The sequence below is a fragment of the Falco punctatus genome (assembly GCF_963210335.1).
Source record: "Falco punctatus genome assembly, chromosome: 4".
Lineage (NCBI taxonomy): Eukaryota > Metazoa > Chordata > Aves > Falconiformes > Falconidae > Falco > Falco punctatus.
Genome location: NC_137583.1, coordinates 2,020,396 through 2,048,272, shown reverse-complemented (window position 1 = coordinate 2,048,272; position 27,877 = coordinate 2,020,396). Strand labels below are relative to the sequence as shown.

The window sequence follows — 27,877 nt, the reverse complement described above, 5'->3', positions numbered from 1 at the left end:
GCATTCCTATAACCGTGACAGACATTCACCATGCTGCACGTGCAGCTAGGTTTACCAGCTGCCTGAGAACATGGTACTATAATTCTTAGTGAACTGACATTTGGAGTCTCTAGTAAGCGATTACTTGAGCCAAACAACAAGCTTTTGATGGCCATTCACTGGGACAGAAAAGATACCTGCTGTATTCGTGATACAACCAGCAATCTCTGCTCAAGAGGCTTTGAGAGGAAATTGCAAATACAGGACACGGCAAAACTCAAGCCATCAAAATCAACTGGAACAAGCCTCAAAATTCACTTCTAATCCTCAACTATGTCTGATAACAGCCAGTAATCAAATTTTCCGAGTTATGCTGCTCTGAATTCGACAAGCACAAGGCTAACCCTGCAGAAATGTTTTTCACCTCCTACTGTAGGCAATGGCATTACCTTGAATCTCTCCTTGGGAAACGTTGCCATCTAGTGACTACCCACTGCTGTACCCATCACAGGCACTACTAGGGAGAAGACCCAATCACGTTTCCCCAGTAAGAAAAGTGTGAGTGATTATTCAAAAGAAGAGTTACGGTGTCACAGTCATATTAAAAAAAAAATACACACAAAACAAGCAAACTACTGTCCAGATAACACGTATTTATTAACGTTAGTAAACCAGGAAATACCCTATGAGACATCCTAAAAAAAGAAAAGCAGGAAAGTGAAAGACTCGGTAATTGATTTTCCTCCATTATCCTACAATTCTGGTGTATCTTAAAATTCTGTTGCCTGCTACAGACTCTGATTTCTCATCTGCACAAAAACTACAAGTTTAGTAGAACAAACGTTAGCTTTCCATCACAGAGGGGCCCTACACTGCATCTCCGGTATACCTACCAGCCTTTGGGTTTATGATACCAGACAGGCATCATTTGTGATCAAATCACACCTCCCAACAGGTGGGAGAGTCTGCTGTTCAGAAAAGGCTGTGGCTGCTCAAAGATTAGAAAGACCAAGATCAAAAGCTTCTCAAAAGATTAATGTGTTTGACGCGTATGAAAACACTTGGTCTTAAGAGTGCTCATATAAGGAACAACAGGAAATGTGTGCAAAATCCACACTTTGTAAACCCTGAAATTAACTTCTAGCAAAACGGCCTTTGGATGTTCTGTGTGCCATTTTCAGTAAGGACATATACATAAAGCTCTTATTATAATGCCTCAATTTTCCAATGCCAAGAAGACAAAAGAACAAAAGACTTGGCTTCTTTGAAGCCCCTCACTGTCTTCTGTCCCTGCTTTCCTTCCTTCCACTGAAGCTCGATCATCCACTATGCTAAGTGCTGTAACATCTTACATAAACAATGTCAGAACTGCACAATAGTCTCTAAACCTAGAAACTCGTCAACAGTTACAGGTAAATCTTTCCAGAGTTACTGAAGTAGAACTGAAAGTGAGGGCAGTTTTTAAAAAATAAAAGTAATTTGGAAAAAAAAAAAACAGAAAAGAGAGAAAAAAAAAAAAGAGTTCAAAGCTGGTATTTAAATACATATTACAGCCTACAGAACTTTTTCTATCAGCCTACAAGTATAAAAAATATTACATACACTGCTAGAAGTGTGAACTACAACAGTTTAGAAACACAAGTATAAACTGCACCAATTTAATCTTTAAAATAACCTATAAATTTGTAATTTATGCCAACTTCGAACTCCATGATGACAAGAGTTAGTCCTGTATTATGTAACAGGATCTAAGGTGGCACAGTCCAGCTGTTTGTGGCTATATAGGAAATATTCTTTCAACAAATAATTCTATAAAATGATAGTTACAATTAAGGCTGAAATCCAGACTACTTGCACCAGGGACCCAGGTCTGGTTGCTGCATCTAGATCTCCGTATCAACAGAACAGGAATCCCAGGTCTGACAGCCCTGAACTGCACAGCAGCTGAATTTGCCCCTCTCTTTCAAGTACCACAGTAGGAAGTTGTCAGAGTATGAAATACAAGATGAGTTTTTTCTAAGTACATCATATATATGTTTTTAATAATCTCTTCTGCCAGTTGTGTGATAAAAAGAACATTCAGTAAGGGGTCACGGATTAAAGACTGAAACACAGCCTTTTAAATGCCATTCCAATCCTTTGTCGCATGTTCAGCAACACCCAGCTCAAGTGACTTTCCACTCTGATCGCATTAAGGTTGGGAGAAAGAGGAGGGTTTTTTCGTTTCTGATTTCACAAAAATGCTGGCACATTACTCATGTAATCATTATTGAAAGTCATAGTTAATTCTGAAAAATGAAGATGCAGTTGCTGGCTTTAATAAATTTTTAATAACTATGGCTTTATCAGTAGGCTAATTCATTAAAAAACTAATTAGAAATGCAATCAGGTTGCAAAGTTTGTCCAACTATGTTTAATCTATTTCATCAAAAAGGATATCTATAAAGAGTGCAGCTATTCTTAAGGGACAGTACACCTATCAGTCATTTATAGGAATAAAAAAGCAATGCAGTCAAACTCATTTTGCAAAGGTTAATGTAGTCTGAAAAGCATTTATCCCCAATTTCCTCATTTTCAGGACATACTGAAGCTCTAGAGAGTCCAAAAATAATTTTTTTTAAAAAGCTAGGTATTATTCCTGTGACACTTTCAGAGATCAAGTCTCTTCAAAAGCAAAAGAAGTAGGTTTTGGGAAGGATAGAGTTCCCAAAATTTAAATAAATGAATACTGAAGAAAGCTAGCATTCTCAACACCAGCTTACAAAGTTATACCACAAATAAAATTGACATCAGTGGAGAACATAGGAAAAAAAACACCTTAAAAGTAATGTCTTTCTTTTAAAAGGCTAAATTTTAAAAGCCATTTTGTTATACCTTTATTTAACAAAAGCCTTCAAGTTTTCTAACTAGTTATTATGGAATCATGTACTGGAAGTATGTATTAATATTATTTTATTAAATATTTAGGGATAATACAGCTTTACTTGTAGCTGTATTCCCCCCCAAAAATATTCTCAAAATCTCTAAGACCATACTGTTTTGACAGAAGTCCTGAGGAAACCATTCTTTGATCAATTAAGGCAGTTCTGTTGAGACTCAAGAATTGCCTAAAGGACAAACGGCTACTTTAATTCTAAGGATGTTGAAGATTGCCAATCAATACAATCACCTGCCCTTCCCATCCAACCTCTGCAAAGGCAGCTTTCATATTTGGTTCCACTTGTATCCCCTACTCAAGGCTTAGAAAAAGCACCACTTAAAACCAAAATATGTAAACAATTTAAGGTTCAAGCTATTTACTAATCCTTACTAACGTTTCCTGGATGAGTGGAGGTCACTTAGCAGTTTCTTCTTGAAGCTTTGTTTCTGGAAAAGCAAAACCATCTCAACCATACAAACACTTCCTTAACAGGATCACTACATTTTTTGTGTGTTCATGTAAAAAACTAAGTATGCAGGTCTACTGTCAGTCATCAAAACAGTAAAAGCATCTTGAGAAAGCTAATTAAAGCTAAGTACAAACACTTTCACCCCCTCTTCAGCTTATTTTTCCCCAAAAGAAGGATCACAGTATGTTCTGTTACAGAAAACAGAAAGCAACACTTACTAATCTATAAAATATTCTTACATATACAGACTGGGCATGTGCTTATTAGCAAGCCAACGCTGCAGCATTTTCGGACAGTCTGTATCATGGATCACTAACTTTTCCCACATATTTCAATATTTACAGTGCTTATACCACATAAGCAGTTATGCAAAAGCTGCTCATGGAGAATTTAATTGCTAATTACCGTCCATGAAAAAACGCAACATAAGCTGTAAGCGCTCACTGAAAGTTGAGTCACCTTCTTTAATATCCTCTCAGTTGCTGAGCAGAGAGGCGATCCCAGCTCTCCTACAATCCTCATACAGCGAGACAGAACAAGTGAAACGTCACACAGTACAACTGCACAAGGCTGTAACCTCCACATTTTGCCCACCTGGTCTCAGTTTCCCAGGCGCAAACTGTTTATGAGAGGAGGGGAAATAAAAATAAAGGTTATGGAAGTGGATAAGGTAGGGTCCTTTTGTTACTAACACACCACCGACCCATGACTGACCCCCAAAACGGCTACCATCACCAATGGTTCCCTCTTACTCCTAATTTAATAGTATAGTTAAATTATCTAGAACTTGTTTGTTTTCTACATAAATTTCATACAAATATTTTTTACATTCCCTATATACATATAAAGATTTAAAATTTTTTGTTTATTTTTTTGTATTTAATTTTTTTGATTTAAACCTCTGAAACTGTTTAATTCCAACTAATACACAAGCAAGGGCAGCTGGGTTAGGCGGTTTTGGGGGGGGTTGGGTGGAGCGGTTGGCTTCAAATGCACCTATGACAAAGTAACCAACCATATCTGTAATAACCAGATTAAAAAAAAAAAAACCTATCATCTAAAAATTAATTTAATTTGAAACAATATATACCCAGAGTTTAGCTGCCTAAATTCCTCTCTCCAGGGGACCCTTTTGGAAGGCTTAACTGTGCACTTCCATGCTTCTGCAGGTTGATTTTCCTTTGCAGTTTCTCTCATGTCGAACTGCTTAGGGTTGTAAAACATGACCTGAGGATACTTTTAATGATCCTGTAATGCTTTTCACTGCAAATTATTAGTAGGTATTTAACCTTACTTACACCCAAAAATATATTTCTCACTGGATTTTACACAAGCAAAGAATCCCTTTCTCAAGACAAGAAAAGAGCAGTGTGCAAACATGTTCAAGCACCAGGTTTGATAGGCAATGAAGCAGGTTTTATCTATTGATGTCAGGAAGAACTATTCCGTTGCTCTACCAGTTTGAGGCACATTTGTGAAACCTGAGATAAAGCAATTTTTAAAACTGGTTACCAGTTCCCTTCCAGCAATATTGGCTCAGAAAACCAGGGTGGAAATACGAAGTTAATTTAGGACACCAACAGTGAAACAGCTTTGTAGAGTTCCAGCAGGTGCATGCGGCCACACACACCTTCTACACACCCAATTCCAGGCAAAGAAAAAAAAAATATATGCAGGAGACATTACCAGTAGCATTGGGCATTATTCTCCAGTAGCTTCTCCACCATGTGCTCCACTCTTACAAACCAGCTTGGCACAGCTTTGTATATCAATGGGGTATCTGACCTGTAGAGGGAAGGTGATGGGGAAGGGAGCAAAATAAACAAAAGCATCTTCAGTACTGTATAATTTATAAAGCAGTCTTTAAATTCTATTTTTGTACATGACAGTCCCTCTTCCACAGACTGAATTCATTGTTCCTGAAACATTATCACAGTTACAAAGGCTGGGGTTTGGTTGTTTAGTTGTTTTTTTAAACTACACAAACTGCTACACTTACGTGAGCTACTATTTTAAAATCAAATCCTAAAAAAAAAATTTATAAGCATTCAAATGTAGCAGTTAAAGGAAATTGTATAGCAAGAGAAATCATGAGAACATTCAAACAATACCTGAATTTGAAATTTATGTGCCTACATAGTACAGTGATATGAACTTCAGGAACTATTAAAGTGAGTCATATTTAAGTCTTCCACATGAGCTCATTCTGTATCTTTTTTATGTGTATATCATCCTGAAAACATTATGTTATGGTTTTGCTGTTTGCATTTAAAAGAATAATAATAATCAAAGATGAAGTAGCAGTAGCCAGGGTTAACTAGGAGAATGTCCCAATTCCAGGAAGAGAAGGAAAGAAAGAGATCCAGATAAGCTTATAAAAATAAGTTATAAAGACATCTTAATATGTTCCTTACTTCAACATTCAATGAAACAAAACCTGTATGAGATGGAAGGAGTTTCAGAACTTGGCATTACTTAGAAATGGTAACACTACAGAGCACAGTGTACAGACTGATGAATTCCCTCAAGTGCTTAGTAAAATTAGCATCTCCAAGTATCTGACTGCATTGTCTCTCAACCCGGCCTCTTACTTGTCAGTTCCATAATACAGCTGCTTAAGGTCCTGACAGACTGTTCAAGTAGCATAGATCCTTCTAAAGGATCCAGTGATCAATCAGTGGGTAAAAGTCATTATAGGAGCATTCAGACATTTCTAATCTTTCACATCCATCCCACTACTCCAAACTGGAAAAGGAGACTGAGCTCTGTGGTTTGGAATCCATGGGTACAGAGAAGCTTCAACAGCACTGGGACAAGAAACTCATTCTCCCTTAGTATCATTTGAGCTCACAAAATGTTTGCTAAAAAACTACTTTCGTCTAAGTCATTTTGCCTCAAAACTTGGAAATTCACTTGCTCAGCCATAATTCAAAAGCCAAGACCATGAGAAACTAGTGCTATCTCCTACATGCAGTTATTACTGTAAGCAACCCATCTGAAAAGCTTAATTCATTTTACTTATACCTATAGCAAGGACTCATTTGAAATGCACAAACTACTGCAGATGATGTAAATTAAAATTGCTACTGTGGAAGTACTTCCTAAACATACACCTGCCTGACCAGCAGAAGAAAAGAAAACCCACAGCAAAGGTTGTTCAAACCTTAAAAACTGCATTCACGTTGCATAAAGCCCAATAATAAAAAACACATAACTTCTCTTACTACTGTACTTTGAAAGATATTTCCTTTTAACAATAACCTAAATGGTTCAACCTTATATTTTAATAGTTAAAGAACCTATAACCTTACAGGAAATGTAAGAAGTCGAAGTAATAATAATGTAGTAGTGTTCTAGCTATTAAATGCAAACATGCTAAGCTAGGATGTTCTGCTTCTCAAATTTAAGTCCCAACGCCTAGAAAAAGGAACAGTTCAGTTAACTCCTCACACAGCAGCAAGATCGCAGTAGAAAAAGCATTCTGCAAGCAACAAAGTACTCTCCAGAAGTATTCTAGTTTCACTGAGCATCTTGCTTCAGATGCACTGAGGAGTGATGCATTGCCATCACATATAAGATCTTGAGTTACTCGAAACAAGAAAAATAAAACATGATAATAACCAGTTTCCCACATAGTCTTAATACTGGAAAAAGAATGCTGGGACAATAAAGTGGTACCTAACTTCTATCAGGAAGAAGCAGGTGACCGATGGGGCTGACTAAAGACAAGCTTTAGGGCAAAAGCAGCTTCAGACACAAAGGATCTACAAAAAAGGAGACAAGCAGATGAAGGTGTAACCATTCCCCAGACTTTCAACATAACACTGTCTGTAATACTCAAGGACCATTCCAAATCACCCACAGAGCACTGTTCCCACCTACGTGAAGGCAGTACGAAAGGGGAGGTGGCACAATTCCCCTGAACATTTTCTTTCTTCTAGCTGTACTGCCAAGCAGTGCCTCAGCAGGAGACAAGAAAAGAATAACCTGAAAATCTGCCCCATTGGTGACATCTTAACCGTTTCTGCCCCTCGTTTCCTCAACCTTCTCACCAGTCACCAGATTCAATTCTTTGCTGTAGAATCAATGAGAAATGCCTATTGCTGGGTTGTGTTTTCTATCAATACAAGGGAAAAATCATCCAGATCCTTAAATCAGAGACTGATGCTTACAAAATTCCTGCCTAAACATTCCTCTCTGCCTCAACTGCACAATGTTTTGTTCCCCTTACAAATACGTCCTTTAGAATTGCATCAGAGGAATCACAGCACCTGAGCAAATGCCTGTTCCTTTGCTAATTCTGTGGCACAACATTCTCTGAAATACAATCTTTATACTTGAAAAGATAAAGATTGGAAATATCATTCTCTGTGGACACTACACACTCCCAATAACTTTCTCATACCTGTTTTGGACTGCACAGCTGTTTAAAACAAGTTATTGTGATCTTATTCCCATTCCATTTTCTTGTAATTTAGGAAACAAATGATAGATAACTCACTACGTACTACTAAAGACGCTTCTTGACTTGCTTTTACTGGCTTGAAAAAGGCAAAGCATTCTATCTGTCAATGACAGAGCTTCCCGTTCTCAATAGCATGGCGTGCAGTAGCCTTGATGGCCATTTCAGCTGGCACCCTACCTACTTTTGCTTTTTCTGTTGTTAAACTGCTACTCAGACTGTACTGACTCTCGAGATCTCACATATACATAAAGCAGTTTTGATCAATGATCTCCACCTTCCTCAATTCCAGTGAAGGGGAATTTTAACAGGAAACTACCTACCGTATACTTACCAAGTTGTTACTGTTTTCCTCAGATTTTAAAGTTTAGTTGACAGAAGATTACTATTTATCAAAACAGTAAGAAAGTGTGGAGAAGGACCCTAATTTGATATGTGAAAAGACAGAAAATATCTCAACATCCTGAGGATTCAACAATTGCCTGGTTTCTGGGGAAAGCATGAACAATAGCACATTAAGTAGAAGAGTCTGACTTCAAAGTTTTCTTACATTAATCAAAATAACTTGTAACTGTGTTTGAAGTTAAGAACTACTCTTCTACTTTTAGCATATTCCAATTATGGCTTGATTTGTGATGGCAGTGAAATGAGCTTTCCAAGTGGAATCCATTGTTCCGTTCTTCCCACCAGATAATTTGCTGCTAGGTGCTGCTTGCAACTTATCATCAATCAACAAAAATGTCAACAGCGTGGCAGGATTAAGCATGCTGTACAGAATCAGCATTTCTGCATTAGTGGTTTGTCTCTGAAGGCCATGACTGTACATCTGAATTGCTACAGAAGAAAAACACAAGCGTCGCTTTGGTTTTGGGCTGCCATTTTTCAAAAACTGCCCCAAATAATGAAGGATGTAAAACCTGAAGAGTAATTCTCCTTCTTCCTCCAGGTAACTGTTAGAAACAAACCAATCATGCTATTCAAGAGCAACTAAAGGTTATTCTTGCTATAGATCAAAGACAAACGCACACTGCTAAAACATTTCACCTAGTAGCATTAAAGCTAGACAGAGAGAAAAGCTTTTATCCCATTTATTGTAGTACAGGTGCTGTATGCATCAGATAAGACTTAAAATGTTCAAGTTATTTCAGATATGAAATTAGGTAGTTTTAGATGTGTCTTTACTTTAATAAAAGAGTTTAATACAATATTCCTACTAAAAGATCACTGGTGTCTTTTTTAAAATATGACAATGTTCAGTAGGTTCCCTCCCCCCCCCCCCCCCCCCAGTTTTGCAATAGCAATTTTATACATTTAAGACCAAAGACGACACTAATAAAAACATGCCTTATTTCTAGGTTGAATTTTCCTGGCCTGTATTTCTCATACCTAAAACTTTGTACGTTAGTTTACTATATTGAAGGCCCACGGAGACTTGCACATGGAGTCTTCCTTCAGCCTCTGCAGAATTCCCAGTCTGACAACGAAGACACATGACAGGCCACTGTGCTGAACCACCCGACATTCCACAGCTAATCTTGAATTTCTAGTTGGCAAAGCCAAACATTTCTAAATAGTTCCCACAGATATTATCAATATGTCAACCGCTATTTCTCATCATAGACATAACTGTTGTTCAGGAATGACAGAGCAGAAAAAACAGATTAATATATTACACTTACTACCCACTGCAATGGATAAATGCTAATTTTGATTTTAATCATCAATACAGACATTTCCACATTATAAGCAACTGAGCTCTACCAGACTTGGAAGAAGAAATTTTACAAGATTAAAAAGAAGTACCTACAATAACAGCTATAATATAGCCATTTTACCCAAAACATGGAAAGTTTGAACACAAACATTTAAAGATATTCTGTGATACACTTATTTGGGTACAAAGGGTACCAAAATACCCTCCTCTACCACTCCGTCCTGCGCTGCATAGAAAATAAGCTTTTTTAAGACTACTTATAGCCATCCTCAAAAGGTAGTTATAGCAGTACTACATGCAATACTGAAGAATGAGAAATTCAAACTACAAAAACACACCCATAAAATCATAATAGAAAAAACTTTCAGTACTACACGAATTCATCAGATTTATGGCAAAGAAATTCAGTTTACTTGATTACTTCACCAAAATTGGAGCCATCCTAATTCAACAATCTTGATTCCTGCTACTTTCAGTCTTGATTAAAAATTAAGTAGGTCAAAGGAATGGAGAAAATGAGACAAATCTGAAGAACTACTCAGTTAGAGCCCTCAACCTTAAAGCCATATGCACTTCTCTCCTTACCTCCAGCAGAAAGGATAGCTGTGCTTAAAACTACTGCTGTGAACCAGTCTGCCTTTCTCTTTCAGTAATTTAATGATGTTCTTATCTGCATCCTAAAAAGACAGAACAAAATATTTTCCTTGGAATACAAATTTCACTATTTCAGTAAGCTACTACAGGATTTGTCTCCAATACCCAAGTTAAGAAAACCCCTACAAGTAATCCAGTATTTACACACACAAATCCAAAAAGCTTCTAAACAATTTATGCATTTACTGCAGAGGCACCTTAAAACACTAAAATTGTAAAGTTATTTGCTCTCCAAATTCTAGTATATAGCATCAGTCCTTTTTTTGCCCTTCACTCTTGTTTCCCCACACACACAACTGTGCACAAAAATCAATTTTTCTGTAGCACATATACAAGCCAGAACACATTATTTAATATCTTTCATTGAGTTTTCTGATTTTGTGGCAGGAAATCACATAGTGCTTCTCACCTAATATTTAGACTTCACTACAACACATTTCTCCAACATGACTACAGTTAGAGAAGTTGAAGCATCTCTTGTAACACCTTACTAACCAAACAGGACTTACATTCTAGGCTGGAAGTGAAAATTGCATATTAATAAGCAAAGGCATCTTACTGTACAAACAAGTGTAACATCACATTCAAAAGGAAAAAAAAATACTAAGATTTATGATAAAACAGTATTAATCAGCTAAGAATTCAGCATCGTAAGAATCTCTTCCAACAGGCTTAAGTTCAGATTCCTACCAGCAAGAAGCTAAAAGTAGCCTCCAGCGTTCTCTTATTTGCTTTAATATATAGCAGGAAGCTATGATAGCTGATTGAGTTCAAATATAACACAAGATTTTTAAGTCTCTCTCAAGTAAATTGTGTTTACAGGAATATCCTTTGCTATCAAACTGAAGCAGCAAGAAACAGCAAACCCAATTTGGTTTCTTAGCGCAGAGAATTGAAGAGTCACTCCTTTCTATGGATTTGTGACTGTAGCAATCTGGAGTTCCTGCGGGTTCCTTTTACGTGGATTCTCTTGCATCTACTGGCAAGTAAATTCCCACTGCAACACCACACAAGTGGGGAAAATGACTGGGTAGTTCTCCTCTAACAAGTCATGTTACACTAACCAGCTGGTGTAATCTTAACAAAAACACCTGTGAATTCAGAAGTCATCCAGAGGTAAGGGAAGCCTCTGCACACTCGCCTAGAGACTGCACACATAGCATTGCCTCGAGAAACACGGAAGAAGTGAGACACTTTCTGCAGTAGATGCAAACAGGGGATACTCCTCTTTCACTATGAGATACACAGGATTACTTACATTTCAAATTCTCTATTTTTCAGCTACTGTAATAAACAATTGCAACATTGTTGCAAAAATTAAAACACATTTTGGTTTTTCCAGATACCAAAGATACATCAAACACAAAGCCACTTAAGGGAAGAAGAGAACATTTCTACCATGTCTAAAATTTATGTTGAATGAAGTAGTAATTTACTTTCTCCAAGGCCACTAACCTTCACATACTGTCCAGCAAAGTCAGTCACTTCTGCTGTGAAGCAGCCTGACGCATCAACAGGACAAATGGGCACAGAATCTTTCTGAATGATATTAAAATCCATGCAGACTCTGTAATCATCCTATAAAAGAGACAAGCACCAAGTTATAGAAATACTGAATACTGGATAAAGTATCCAACCCTGGAAGAAGAAAATAAATATTAAATAGAAAACGTGATGACTGGACAAGAATAGCGAAATAGTTGGCATTCATTAATTCCAAACATGTATAGGAAAACAGGTATTTTACAGGATTGTAGTTATATTCATCAGAGAAATGATGATTTCTTCAGAATATGTGTTTTCTCTCACCTAGTAAAGGGGATATGTGCATGTGCTTCTGTGCACATACATACAAATACATATATACACACATACATACATGTAGTCAACAGCTTCAGGCTACTACTGCACAGTGAAGGAACCAACTATGTCATGCTCTTGTGCCCATCAGACTTGTGCCCGTTTAGCACGCAAGCCTGCATGGCATTTTTCAGAAAGCAGGTTGTTTTAATCAATCTGATTCTGGAACTCCACATAAGAAATCCCATTTTCTGAATGTCTTAATGATCCAAAGTCTTTAAATCTGTATTTCTCAATCTTTGTTGGCCTGTAGGCAATGCTACTGACCAAGAACTACACATGGACAACATCACAGGTTATTTTCCTGGCCAGTCTCCATTTAAATTTTTAATTTCCTGTAGCAGTAAGAAAAATAAAAAAACTACTAAGAAAAAGGTCACTTCAGACTTTCCTGAACATAACTACACAACGATAGTATGTTAGAAAAGATAAAAACAAAAATTATTAGGGAAATAGAAAACTTCAGATTTTAATTTCAAGCCTGAAGTCAAAGGCAGTCCGTATTTTAACCAATTACCATTCCAGATTACCCACTTTCTTGCCCTAAGGCAAGGGAACATTATTGGGGGTGGGAGGGGATGGGAGAGGATGGGAGAAGGGGACCAGCTGCAGGTCAGCACTCTTGGTGCATTCACAAGGTCACTTCATTTTCCTCAAAGCATGAGGAAAACGGCCCCATCTAAGCCTGCATCGAGTCAGGTTCGTTTTTGAGTCAGAGGTTCATGTACCACTGCTGACAAAAGAGGGGAAAATGCCAACTTCAGGGACAAAAACTTCAGTTGTGTGTGAAACAGATCCTGCGGTGACCCTGCCTGCCGCAACAGGCCACAGTTGAACTTTGACCCCCCTCCATGTTTAGAGCTCCTCTGCATTCTGTAAAATGCAGCTGCTACTTCATAGGAGTTGCGCTCTAAAGCCAATTGTCCACCTTGATCAAGGAGACCCCCTGCAGAAGCAAGCATGTAAAATAGGTATTAAATAAGCAAGTGCTCCATAGCTAGCTGAATTCTCCTTTCCTAAATATAATCAGCGCAGGCATGCCAACTCTGGAGTGACAAAGCAGCGTCTCCAGATCCTTTCTGTTGTCCTCATCCTATACTTCCAGCCCTACCCATTAGTTCAGATAGTCACCAGCTCCCTCAAGCCAGATGTGGCAGGTTTTGCCCGTTGATCCATAGTACACTTTAGAATAATGAAACTCATCCACAGCAGTAGCTAAGTTGGCTACGTTACGTACCAAGGCATTACACGAAGAAATGAAAAACCACTTCAGCTATAGCTCTCATTTACTCCAGACAACAGTCTCTCTCCACTCTCCAGCAGCTGCGGACAGCCACCACAAACTTCAGTCAATAGATTAACTGAGATAAGCCCATTCTCGGCTGACCTTTCATCAGCTATTATTGCTGAGATACCGCAAGCAGACCGCAGTGTTTAAAATGTAGGCCAGATGACAGAACTAACGTCAACCCTGATTTGGCAGTGAATTGTAAAAGGCTTTGAAGAAGCAGCCAGCAAGAACTACAAAGCTTGGCACGCTCACAACCTAGCTAAAACATAATAACAAACCTTCCACTTCGCAGGACCTAGGTCAAGAGGTGGTTCAGTTCGATTTGTATCGCTGATGCAGCCAATAACATATAAAGGGCTTTGCTATTTTGGTTTTCTACAGTTAGTTCCTGTCTTTTGAAGAACTCAAACTTGAATGTGAAATCTTTCCAGGCTGACCTGCCATTTGATTTAATGAAGATTTGCTCCAGTAACCACAACCCAAGAAGATATTCAGGCACATACAGAAATGCACAAATGCTAAGCTCCACTGGAAAGCTAAGACAAATTCCAATTCTTTCCAGGATATGTCATAGCATTCACTTTTGTACCTCTGCCACAATTAAGTCTCTCAAGAGATTAAAAATAAAAGTTGTAATACAGAAAACTAATAAAGCAGAAGCTATTAAACAGCTCACTGATGAGAACTCAAAGCTTTTCTATCTCGAATTGGAAAAAAAAAACCAACCAAACCCAAAAACAAAACAAAAACACAGAAGTCAAAAGGTTCAACTTAAGCACCTCTTAACAAAAATCAAGCACCTTTTCAGTAAAATGCAAAAGTAAAGTGCAACACTAACAGACTTATGAAATGTCTGTGACAGTCTATGCAGGCACTCAAAGTATAGAGCTTCTCTGCAAATTAGTATGTCACTAAAGCTTTTTAAATTGACTGTAGATACATCTACATATGATGAAATGCCCCAGCAGATGACTTTTAGTGTCATGTTAATCTGGAGGTACTGTGAGTTTATGCAGTTTTTAATACAGGTCTGCCTTGTTCTGTGGGCTTTAGTTTTGATGTCTTTTGAACTGAAATAGAAGAGTGCTCTGATATGGTGGGGCAGCTTGTATTTGGCAAAGGTATCACAGAGGACAATAAAATCACATATCCTGGAACTAAATCAAGGTCAACTCTTACTTTAAATTCTGTTGGAGAGGGATACATTTCTAAGCTATCAACAATACCAAATATGTATCAGTAAGTAGGATGATAAAAAAAGCTTACTTTCTAACCCTGTTTATCAAAGGGTATTGAGGGGAAGGGATACAGACAAGATACAATGCTTCCTGTGAAGGACTGTGCTCTGTTTCTTCTACTGACTCTTGCCTCCTGCTCCATTTATCCATTTCCTTTCCACCTTCAATACAACAGTAAATGAAGTAGCAGAGACCCAACTAATTAGGAAGACAGTCCTGTCTACAGTCCTGAGTTATCTCCCTTCTTTCATCTAAGCTTGTCTGAAGGCAAACATCTAATGCCAACACATCTAACACCCAGTGTTCTATACAGAGCCTACTGTACAATGATGAATTCCTGAACCTAAACCAGAACCCTTTGTGAGACTTTGTAAGCAAAAACTATCAGTGGGCTGTTCAAAACTGAACTACAAGCACGCCAAAAAGAAAAAGGTAACAGCATTAAGTGCGACACATACTATGCAATCTTCTAAAGGCAGCACAGCCAGTTGACACAGGTCTATGCATTATGAAGTCAAGCTCCTCCTTCCCTAATGAGCACAGTTTTGTTTGTGATGTTAGTGTACTTTTTCCTCACAAATATTTTATGCATTTTTTTCTTTGCAATGCATTTAACCAGTACCCTCATGTTCTTAAAAAAAACGGGTTTAAAGATAATTGCTGACTTGCCAGGAAAGAGAGAGAGACAAAGGATCGTTTTTGCTCTGTATCTACACAAATGTCTTTGGGCTTATAACAAAATCCAATAAAAGAGGAAGGATCGTCCTTGCTCTAACTGGCCAGCCAGGCTTTCCAACAAACTGTTTCCAACAATTAAACTGTACTGTGCCAACAGACAACAAAACAACGCAGCAGCCAAAGAGGAGCTCTGGAAGAAACTTCCCCATTGGCAGCCTATTCCCTTCCTTTATTCCATTTCCTACATCAGAAGCTCCTGACTGCTCTTTCACCTCTCAGTCATGTCCTTGTAAGATGTAACCACAGGGGAGTGTCTGAGGTGCTCACAGATTGACAGGATTTAGACTCCTTGAGACACTTTACCAGTTACAAGGAATTTCTTTATTAACTAATAACATACAGCCCACTCTAAATTTCTTTATTTGCAGCTGCGTTAAGCTGGGACATCTTTTCATATCAATGTTCATCTTCACAAGGGAAACACCACCACAATGGATGCACTCTTCAGAAAAATACAGGGGAAAAGATAAAAGACAGAAAAGGATGGGATATTTCACATGAATACAAAGAGGCCTATTACTAATGCCAACAGTTTCTGGAAATTATGATAGGGCTTGTGGTCCAGGGATTGCTAATTGCTAGGCACTGGCAGCTCTATTTCAAGTTTTTTGAGGGCATTTATGGATAATGGCTGAAGACAGGACACTATACAAAAAAAGACAATGAGTCTAAACTAGTGCATTTAATTCATGTGTCTAAAAACTGAAATGATTAAATCCATGAAAAATTACCTCTTTTAACCTTCCGAAGAATAGGCTGAGGGAAAGGACAATAAAGACAGAAGCAATGGAGTGCAACAAAATCCTTTCACACCATGGGATAAAGTCACAGTACAGAAGCAGTCAAAGCAGGTTTTTTTTCTCTAAAATCCCAATGAGTAATGAAATTGAAACGTTGAAGAGGGGCAGTGAGCTGAGCAGAACTGCTGTTACAATCAGAAATCATCATTTAGCAAACCCGATTTTGACTGTCAGTGCAACCGATCATTTCTTCTTGAAGATGTAAACTTCAGACTCTGAGAAGAATTAAGATCAGTAACACTCAGAAGATACAGTGGCAACTTTACTTCACCACAACAATAACCAAATCAAGGGACACCTACAATCTCCACTCTCGCACACAATGGGCACCAGTGAGTGCAGGAACTCATTAGAATACAATGTTACGCTGCTAATTACAAATGTAAGAATACAAATAGGAAACTAAACAGTCACCTCCACAGACAGTCCCCAGTAGCTGAAAAGCCAAGCAACACGTGTTAGAACAAAATTGTTACAAATTGTAGTTCATACTCACGGCACCAAAATAGGGAGCCTGATGTACAACACCTGTGCCTTCTTCCTCCCTCACGTAACTGTCTACCACCACAGCAAAGGCACCTTTATCTCTGCACTGTAACACAAAAATGTTTTTTTCATACATATATGTATACATATATATATATATATAGCAAAACAGAATTCTTAAGAACATGGAAGAGCCACTGGCCACCTGAGGAAAGAACTGCATAAAAAAATAAATGACATTAAAATGTGAAAATCCTAACACTATTTAGTCATTTCCCACAACTAAGATGCCCAGGCTGTATATTTCATTTAAACAGTGTCAAATGTGATTAAATCTAACACATCTCTAGAAATCCTCATAGTTAATTGCTCTTCACCACAGATTTTCATACAGTTCTGTGCTTAACAGACTAAAAATCAATACACTCCTACAAGTGAGGATACAAGCCCAAAAGCTACAGGGATTCTATATACATAAGCCTCCTTGCATTTTTGTATGTCCACTGCACTTCTAATTTTAAAAGAGTTTGCTTTTGCAGTCATGTATTTCCTTTACTTCCTCCAGAGAATGAGAAGGTGGTATCAAGCAAAAATATGTAACTATAATTAAAAAATACCAAATAATCCTCCACACTGTTTTTATTGGAAAATACAATGCTGTGTCCCTTAAAAATGTTAGTTTCTCTGGCAACCTGCCAAGGAGGTAAAATAATTTTAGCAGCAAAACAATTGCTTACTTGAGAAGGCAAAACAATGGGAAAAAATACCACTCAGTGAAATGAGCTTTTCACTTCACTTTGGATTTTTGTACCCTTATGCCTATTTCCCATATACTTATTTCCACTCCGCACTTTCCCCCAGAGTAGACTGATTCACTTAGAGGACTACAGCTGAGAAGGTACAGAAAAAGTGCGGCAAGAGAAAATCTCTCTAGTAGAATTCTAGTAGGAACAAAAAAAATTGCCAAGAAAAAAACCTGACAATTTTCAGTGTGTTCAATATGCAGATAATGAAAAATAATGTGTTATTTTCTATTCTTTAATATAAAAGTAGTAAAAAAAAATTACTGCAGTCACAGCTGAACCAAATATGGTACAAAATATTACATTTTGCTTGTTCTAAAGTGGACTCTTTTGAGGTAAGACATCCATTCTGAAAAAGAACAAAAAAAAACCCACCACAGTAGACACCCATCTGCTCCTTAAACATATAGCAGGACTCAAATTTATCCATTCCAAACCTCTATACCTGCAGTTCCGTTTTTCAGGTTCAGCTACGTGTTTGACCTTTCTCTAGAGGTCGTGCTTCCTACAGAGGTTTTCTCACCTTTGCTGACTTCAGCACATGCTTCAGAACAGATGGTAGTCACAAATGACCAAATTCCTTCATGAGTTAACAGCTGCTTCTCCAGCAGCACTGTAATCCACTTGAACTCTTTGAAATATTTAATCAATTTTTATTCAGAATTCTTTAAATATATATTTAAATACATTATTTTAAAATTATTTAAATATATAATTATATTCTCTACCACTTCTCTTATTGCTACATAGTACGTTATCATCTGTGGTGCTATTAACTACATTAGACTTATGCAGTGCTTAAATGCCACACAGGAAAACATCCATAAAAAAACAGATGTATCAGTAGTAATTTTAGTAAAGGCTTTTAACCCTTAAATGAAAAACACTACATGTCTGTGACTGTTATCCACAAAGCCATTCCCGTGAACACAAAATCTGTGGGGTGTAACAGGCAGACAACCGAAGCACACCAGATGAAAAGCTGAGAGAATACTGCCTCTCTATTAATGTGTATCAGAAGTTTCTCTGCAATCTGAAATCAAACTACTAATTATCACTGAATTCATATGCTGCAAGTAAAACAATGGGGAAAAACCAGAAAAAAGTCAACTTTGTTATACAACCTTTTACCAGGATTCTGAAGTACTTTAACACAATGTGGAGTTTGTTTTTAGGACACTAGATTTTTATAATATAAACAAGGAATACTGAGAATGCTTGTTATTTTTTTTACGTATACCCTGTATTAAACACCAAACTTGTTTGTCTTACCTGAATAAAATATTCAAAGAGTGGTTTATATTTCTTGCCTTTAAGAGTAATGCCAGGAAACCTGAGAAGAAGGATTTACATGAACACAAATTAACATCTTAAAAATTGCTTAGTCAGCTGGTAGGAATGCTATCTTTCCTTATTTTCTTTTTCCCCATCCCTAACAGAATTTGACTTCATAAAGTGAAGAAAGAAGTATTTTCTCAAGTCTGCTTCCCATTTCTACACCTCTTTGGCAATTTGAACTGGCACAAAAACCATAACATGTCTTAATGCATCTCTGCTAACAGTCAAGGGGGACATTTGTACCTGATGGTCTTTCCATCAGGCAATCATTGTAAATTAACGTAGGAAGTAAGCATTAATAACAATCTTTTTCTGGTAAAGCTGGATAAGAAGTATCTGGATAAAATGATTTCATTTTAATATTCATAACAGTAAAGCCCTATAGCTCAGCATCTTCAACAGAACTAAATAAGCACTGCTCCAAAACACCTGGAAGTTACATGCACAGAAGACTGTGATACAGGGTATTGTAGTGTTTAAAGTATGGTTGACTCATTCCTTATTCTAGAACTAGGCATCCAGACTCTCCATGGGATCTCAGACAAAGATCCACAGACAGGACCAACTGAGGAACCAACTCAGCCAGACAAGACGTGTAGGACAGAGCGCGAGCCGGTAGATCTGGCTCTCTTCAGACTTCTAACAACAGTTGACAGACTGCGCTGAACTGTCCTGAAAGTGCTTAAATCATCCATTTCAGGAAAAAGTCTAATCTTTAGATGGGATCGTTCTCCGAGTGTGTCACAGCTGTGGTCTTTCCCTATACTTTTCTTGATCCACATCTTCCAAAATAACGGTCAAACAATAAAACGCTTGACTACTTCAAAGTGGGGAACTCTTCAAAGCTGTTTCATTGCCCAGAAAGGAACTGAAGCAGTATTTAATGCCAAGTTAAAGAGCGTGACTCCTCAGCTCCGCATACATAACATCCACTAAGAAAAGGGGAGATTTCTATTTTAAGCCACAGCTTTGTGAGTAGTTTATATTTTACATTACAAACAGCCTTAGGAATGTTTGAGGTGCTTAATGGGGATCAGATGAGGGAAAAGCATCCCAGTGCTCAGCCACACAGATGTGGGAATGCTCAGACACAGAACACTAAGCACTAGAAATGACTTTTTTTATTAAAAAAAGGGAGTAGTTACATTCTTATTATCACACGTCAGTGAAAGGTAAGGGATGCGGATCACATTCCTGATTTGCTCTTTTGAGATCTGAAATACTTGTATACAGTGCTGCCGTCTTGTGACCTAAGTTATGGTAGTAACAGAACCTTTTAAAATCGCTATAGTAATCCTTCAGTCAAGGGATCAGAAAACTCTTTTTTGGATTCTCTAGAATCCAAAAAGAGACAACAGTGGAAGACAGCATGAAGAAATGAAGTGTTTAATATGCAAACAGACTGAAATTTAACAGAAGGGAGGAAAAAGCTCAATCTTTTCCTATCTACCATTGCTAAATAAAACAAGCCACTTGATGGTCTGAAGTGGGGTAATACGCCAAGCCCAAGCCACCTGTGCAAAGCAGCTGAAAGCGTTCTGATAATGACAGTAGCCATCTCATCAGTGAAACTAAGAAGTATTCCCATTTGCTCTCACACAAAAACCTACCATCCGCATCTGGGAGGAAAAGGGAGAGATCAGGTCTGAGGGAGGGTGGGAAGGCTCAGGAAGTCAGATGACTTCAGATAAAGAAAATTTTCAGTAAGATCATTCCTTGACCTCAGCCTGCCACCTGGTATACAGCAAGTACCATTAATTTCTCCCCCAAGGACCTAACTGCCTGAGAATTTAAGTGAACTAAAGAAAGAAAAAAAGTTAAGAGTAGAAATGGGAAAGTTCATTTCCGTGAACTTATATACTCATAGAGTTAAATCTTTAAAAAAAAAAATCCATTCAACTGCCAGCTACTTCTTGTCTCACATTTCACATTTGAGCGAACAAATTTATTATGTAACATAAAAATTGGAGCATGACAAAAAAAAATCAGCTTAAGACGGTAGCACTAATATAGAAAGAAGAAAAATATACCACTCTGCGAGGAGAATAAAAATTGCTAGCAGCCTTCTAAGGCACAGAGAGGTAAAATAAAGAAAGAAATAACTAGATGAAAGACTAGGGAAAGGACAGGGGAGAGAATTAGAAACACAACTAGCAGGGCCACAAGCAATGACAACAGTTTTTAGACACAATGAAGAGGTTTTAAAAGACTGGAAAGGAACACAGCAGCTATACTTCAAGAGAGAAATGCAGTACTGATAGACCTAAAACTGGTCAGACCACCATAACAACCTGATTCAACAGGTTTTTAAAACTTACAATACAAATTTGTCAAACATAAGTCACACCAAGCCAAATTACCTCTGTTCAGACAGACTAACTAGCCCAGATCACAAGCAAGCAGATAGATTTAAGTCTTAATGTTAGTAGGACTTTTGACACTTTGGTATATCATTCTTATACACACAAATATTTTAACTGGGCGACTGTATGTTTACATGGATGCACAACCACCTCAAGAAAAAAGTTATCATTAATTCAGTATCAGACTGAAAGGAAGTTTCCAGCGGTATCCTGGCAGAGACTATTGTAACACTGACACTATGACTCTAAAGGGAGGGGAAAAAAATCTGGAGATCATAAGTTCTGTCAACCCTGAAGGATGAAAGCACTGAAAATCATATTTATAAATTAAGTACCAGCTTAAATTGCTACAGAGTAAGTGACAGATGAAGATAGTTCACTTGGGGAGTGGACAGAGGGGGAAAAAAAAAAAAAAAAAAAATCAATGCAGAAATACAAGATAAGAATTACTCAAGTGTCACAGTAGGAGGCATCAGAGTAGACAACATCTTAAGCAAACATTCCAGCTCTACATTCCCCTAATTCAATGACTATATGTAATTGTTTAGCTGAAACAAGATAGATCCTCCTTTTTTAAAATGTTTTTTACATGTAGAGCTTTTAGCTGCTTGGTAAAAAAAAAAACCATAAAATAATTGATGCTAGTGAAGAAGGGTTGTTATTCTCACAAAAATTTCTAGTCTGATTTATTGAGCGAGGGATGGGGAGGGGGGGTTATGTTGTGTAGGGATTTATTTTTGTGTTTTGGGGTTGTTTGCTTGGGGTTTTACCCCCTGCACAGAACTGAATGAAGTGAGCAAATAAATATTTGCTGTATTTTACCTCTTTAACAGGTTGATGTTTTATACAAAAGATTTGAGAGAATCCAAGCTACATATTTTGTCTAAGACAACTACAGATTTTAATACCTGCATCCCTTATCCAGTCTAACTTATTTAATTCATATTTTTCCACTGAACCAAGATAAATAAGCAGTCTTCAGAAAGCGTTAACTTCCACTAACTACAGAACTTAGGTAGAACATCCTGCAGAAGCCATGTTTGATTGCTAAAGACAATGGTTTGGCTTTTACCTGTTTCCTTTTAAATATTTACATGATGTTTAGAACGTGTCCAGCATTTGGACAATCTCCAGGTTTTTTGAGACTTTTAAAGTAATGTCTTTCTAAGACGACACACAGAAAGGAAGGACTAAGGAAACTTTTTTCCACACCAAAATACAGTGATTCAAATAAACTTTTATTCTATTTGTAGCTTCCTGTACAAGACCAGTATGTGCTAGTAAATTTCAATCTCTTCAATAGATTTTTGCAGGATACACACATGCAGGGAAACCCATCTTTACATAAACCCAACTTTTTGAAACAGTTAACTTCTCACCTATAAAAATACCGGCAGTTAACAAGTGTGTAATGATTTATGTACTTGCCTGTCAAGTATCTCATATTCACTGTCAGATTTGTACAGTGCTATCAGCCTAGATTCCATCAAAATGTAAATCTTTCCTGTGGCATTATCTAGAATATGAAATAAAACAAAAAGTTACATAAATCTCAATTTAATACCCTCATTTGCACCATTATGAAACCTTTCAATTTATGCAAGATGGTATCACATTAGCTATAAAACTGCCCAGAATCATCCTGCTGATCGACCACTAGTTTCCAGCTACTTCTTCCCCATACAGCCACTTAATAAACACTTGTCAAAAGTTTTAAATTTAAACAGGAATGACAGCATGAAACCACTGATTTTCAGTGTGGTTTTCTGTTCGAGAGGCAGAAATATCCTACCTTGTGTATTATCACTGTGCCAAAGAGAAGCAATTGAAAAGTCTCAGTATGTGTAACTGAAACAGAGGGAAACAATTGGAAAATGGACAATTGCTACACAAAATTAACATTATTAAGTTGACATTAGGGGTAATGATTGCATTTTATGCTGCCTTTCTGAGATGTACTACTGCAATCAATTTTATATTTGGATTTCCTTTAAAAGGAAATAAATAAAGTGAAATGGCATGAAGGAAACCCATTTGCTACCCCCAAACAACCCTGATCACTTTAGTGACAAATTTTATTCTGACTGCTACCCTACCAACCTAGTCAGGGCCACTATCCCACCAGCAGACTACAGGCCAAACACATTCAAACCCAATGACTCTGCATCTCAGGCAGGTGTAGGTGTTATTTCTGAAAGTACTCAAAAACTTTTTGAGATGACCAAATTTATGTTAAAACCTTTAAAGCCAAAACATATTTAGTTCTCTGTCAAAACAAAGAAAACTCAAGACACTTGGAGTCCATTGTGAAAGCTTCTGCAACTTTTCATGTTTAACATCACCTTAGGCACACATTAGATTCACATGGTTATGTCGGAACTAGAAGTTATACCTTTGGCATTTTTTTTACTCCAGATCAAATACCATCATTAACTTGATTTTCTTTTTTTTCCTGTTTTGTTTTTTTTAAAACATACACTGAAAAGTCAGAAAAGGTGAGCAGTTTGGGGGAAACTGACAACAGCAATGCAAGAAGTAGTTTCATCTAAATTCCTGCTTACTAATTTCTTTAAATTTAAAAAAAAAAAAAAAGGAGAGGGGGTGGAGATGAAGATATAAGATGACTGCATTTCAAGGATAAAATAAAATGCTTTCCTAAGTTAAAAAGACAACACATCATTACATTGTTAACTGAAAAAAAAAAAAAAAAAAAATGGAACTACAAACCCTGGAAAACTACTTGAAGCAGTAATGAGAAAAGCAACAGCCTACATGGCTTAGGCACCCTACATGGTCTGTTGCATAAAACTCCTGCAACATTGGGTGCTCACATGAAAGAGATTACCATATAGTGCAACTTCTTTAGCCAGGCACAACCAACTGACGCATGAGTAAGCCAAGGCACTTGGTCAAATGTACTATGGCACTGGAAACCACAGCACATACCTTGCCTTACATTTGAGCTAAAACACATACTCCAGTCAGGTTTAGACTAGCAGCTGACAGCTTGGGTCTGTTACGGGTTAAGAGTACAGACACCTTCAGCTACTGCAAGGCAGCTGTCACACAGCTGTAACTTGTTCTGAGTCTGAGCCCCAAGACAGGAGGGAAGAACAGCTGGGGACACCCAGCCACACTTCCCTGTCTGTCAAATAGTGTGACTAAGACGACAGATAAAACATTTGTTCTTGTTATTTTATCTATTGATATTTTTCAGGGAACAGACCTCAACAGCAGCCAGAAATCATCAGCCACATCGGAAGTAAGTCTCATGCTTCAAAATTACACCGCTCCAACCCCAGAAAAGTGCTATAAATGTAGCATATTTTGTATAATAAACCGCTTAATAAGTTCGTATTCACAGGCACTAAAGAAAGAAGCGTCCATTATATATCCCCTTCAGTTAACACTTGCCTCTTAATTTTACATATTGCAATTCTGGATTGACGCAAAGGGCCAGATTGCTAGGCAAGGTCCAAGGAGTAGTGGTCCAAGCAACAAGTGAAACACTTGCATCTTCCTCCAGTGGGAAGCTCACAGTTACTGAAGGATCTTGAACGTCCTTAAAAACAAGCCAAAGGAAGGAAAGGGGTTACTGCATATATTAAGTGAGAAAATACAAAATATAAAGAGTAGCAGCTATTACTGCCATCCACCAAAACTTGTCTTGCAACTTGCCTGGTTCATCATTGTTATGGGAGAAGGTGAAAGTGGTAGCATAATGAAGTTTGGAGAGAACACCAGTCACAACTTTCCTCCATTATAGCAGTGCAAACTGTCAGTTTAACGAGACCATGGGGTTCAAAGTTCATATTAGCAGTGAGATTTTGGGAATTAGTTGCCAACACATCAAAGATAGCAGTGTGTCAGTTCCCTCAGGTACCTCTTATAATCCCATTTTAGAAGTTTATAATCAAATCTCAACTGTCAAGAAAACAGCAGTTTCTCAGATACTGCTACACAAAGCCTTTCCCCACCATTTCCTCTACAATCAGGCAGCAGAAAGAATAGCCATCACTTAAGAAGATGCAATGTCTTATAAGAAGCTGTTGTCAATAAGGGGGCGGGGGGGGAGGGTTGGGCTACTTAAAAACAAGAGTACATCAATACTGAAGAGTAAAAAAAAAATGTCAGGAGACCTTTGTCAGCCACAGTCGAATGAGTCAAAAGAATCCTCTGGAAACAAGTTCTTCTTTCAGACAAGTACAATCCTATTCAGTCACTTTACTTTTCACATATTACAAAAAGCAGATTGAAAAAGCAAGTCTAATCTTGAAAACGTGAAATTTTCACTATTCATTTTAAATGCCAAACAAAAATGGGTGCCATGGGCACAAACCCTAAATACATTACTAATAGGTCCTATTAATAGGTCCTATCACCTCATCATCTTTAGTGCAAGGCGCTCTGGTCTCCATCCAACGTTATGGAACAGTTAACAGCGTCATGGGACAGAGGCAGCTATTTATATCTGAGCTAAGGGCTTCTCCAGAGGGAATTTTCTGTGAACATCTGGTGCAGCCAACAGTAAAACATAAATATTACATAACTCTCAAACCACGCTCAATACCAAGCAAAGATCGAGTTTTCCCTACAGTTCTGTCTCTACCAATTGTTAAACAACACTGCAGGCTATTCACTTTGTTTTCTGAAGCACTAAGTTGACCAGGTAGATAAAAACAACTGGCAAGTCATAAAATAATAGCATCCAGGCTGCCAACTAATGGCATTGTATAATGTTTTCTCTGTTCACAAAATTATGCCTGCTTTCATCTAAAGACAACGCTTCTTTAGTTAAATGTAATACAATCTGCTGACATGGTTTACTCAAGTCTGCATTAGACACCTAACTCTGCTTCTAAACATGCTTCTTGTGTCCCGTTTCTCATGACTTGTGTCCCCATTCTCACAGGACTGATAAACAGAAGCCAAAGCCTGCTTTCCACAGTGAGAAAGCAAACAGCTGCCTCACACAGAGATGACTGCTCATGCCAAGAATAAACCTTGTCAGTTTGCAGACCCTCAACATTTCAGTCTTCAGAATACCACCTCTAGCAGACAAAGAAAAGATAATTTTTGCATGAAGTGGCAGAGCAGCAGACTCCACACAAACTCTACTAGTTCTAGAGTAAGAAGTAGCATCTAAATATTTCATTAAGGCTTGAGAAAAGAGCTTTGCTCTATGGAAAAGGGGCACACATACACACACCCAAAAAAACACAACCCAAAACAGTCTTTGTTCTAAAGAAAGCTCGTTAATCTGAGCCTATATGAAATGTTAGTTAACAAGTATGAGCAAAGTAATTATGTCAGTTGTCAGCCACAAATATTGAGATCTCTTTGCAGGTCTCGCTTCCCTAAATCATACAACCTTTACTCTTCAGTATGGTCAAAGACCCTTCAACAACATTGAAAGTTCCAGTATCTGTGGACTGGACTGTACCACAAGGCTATTTAAACATCTGTTTTAAGAAGACTTTTTACAGGCAAGATGTAAAAAAGATCAGATGTACAATTTGTGCAAGCTTTCTACTGCAACAACGTAAGTGAAAGATTTACAATATAAGGATACCAAGGCCTGGGTGGGGATTAGAGAGGATACAAAACCTCTGTCCACAAACATGAAATAAATATTGGGAAACTGGGACACAAATTCTGCCTTCACATATGCAAACATGAATTGCTGCAAATGAGAAACTGCACCTACTGTATCTAGTCATTCATTTTTAAGGGAACATCTTATAAAACATAGTATACCATGCATTATATTAAGTAAAACATTTCCTGGAATTTCTCAATCTAAATTAAAGGTTCTTAGAAGAAGAACTATCATCCTACTGCTTCACAACCAAACACAGCCTTTGACAATTCTTATTAATCCCCTCAGTTTCACTTCTGCCAAGGACCTTCCTCTTCTCAGATCTGCGCAGCCAGGGACAGCCACGAGCTCTCCAAGCGTTTACCTTACAAACCCAACACAGTGCTATACTCATCTGGAGAGCCCAGAGAGGCAGTGAGAGTCATTTAGCAGAATAAAACTAAGAACATACTCTATATACCTGTAAGTAGTAACCAAGAAGAACAGGGAAGACTGCCAAGATCAAGTGAGCCAAAGAAATAAAGCAAAATACAATAAAAACCTATTTATCTAAACTTTTACTATCAATTTGGAGTGTAATAATATGCTTATGTACCACTAAGCAAGAAATACTACAGCTTTCCAAATCCAAACTTAAGACAATAGAGGAATCTGCAACATATAATGTACATATATACTGACTTACCTTGTAATTCTGATGGGACTCAAAGTTTGACAGTGGGGTGTTGCAGGCAGTTGAAAAAGGCATGACCTTCACACCTCTGTATACCAGCCCTTTGTCATACAGTTGCTTGAAAACCCACCTGGAAGCAAACAAGAAACACTGAATAGCACTTATCACCACACTTGGTAAACCACCCCCAAAATGGGGTTCTGCTCTAGCTGGAGGGCCCTTCTGAATGACACCCTTTTTAATCAACCGTCAACTAAAGACGGTATGTGCAAATCAAAGGCGAAACAAACGGATTGCAACTGTATTTCTGGCTGATTTTTAGCTTTAGCTGATTATACCAGCCTGGTTTTCCATGCAATGACTGCACAACACAAATACGTACTGCTAATTAACCGCTCTCAAATTTCTTGAATACAAGACCACCTGAAATGTGAACCATTAACAAGGCTGAAATCGGTCGTAATTTAGAGAAAAGACATGTATTGAGGTG

At 37.7% G+C, this 27,877-nt stretch overlaps 1 protein-coding gene across 1 annotated transcript in view; it reads right to left on the bottom strand.

Moving 5' to 3' along the window:
• IARS1 (isoleucyl-tRNA synthetase 1) overlaps nt 1-27,877 on the bottom strand; it is a 108,151-nt gene that overhangs the window by 63,390 nt on the left and 16,884 nt on the right. Inside the window, exons 5-12 of the mRNA XM_080385403.1 lie at nt 27,400-27,517; nt 24,530-24,677; nt 22,544-22,631; nt 18,687-18,747; nt 16,622-16,717; nt 11,654-11,776; nt 10,130-10,221; nt 5,055-5,153 (exon numbers count right to left, since the gene is read on the bottom strand). Of these exons, the coding sequence (XP_080241529.1) occupies nt 5,055-5,153; nt 10,130-10,221; nt 11,654-11,776; nt 16,622-16,717; nt 18,687-18,747; nt 22,544-22,631; nt 24,530-24,677; nt 27,400-27,517 (825 nt within the window). The remainder of the gene's footprint in view (nt 1-5,054; nt 5,154-10,129; nt 10,222-11,653; nt 11,777-16,621; nt 16,718-18,686; nt 18,748-22,543; nt 22,632-24,529; nt 24,678-27,399; nt 27,518-27,877) is intronic.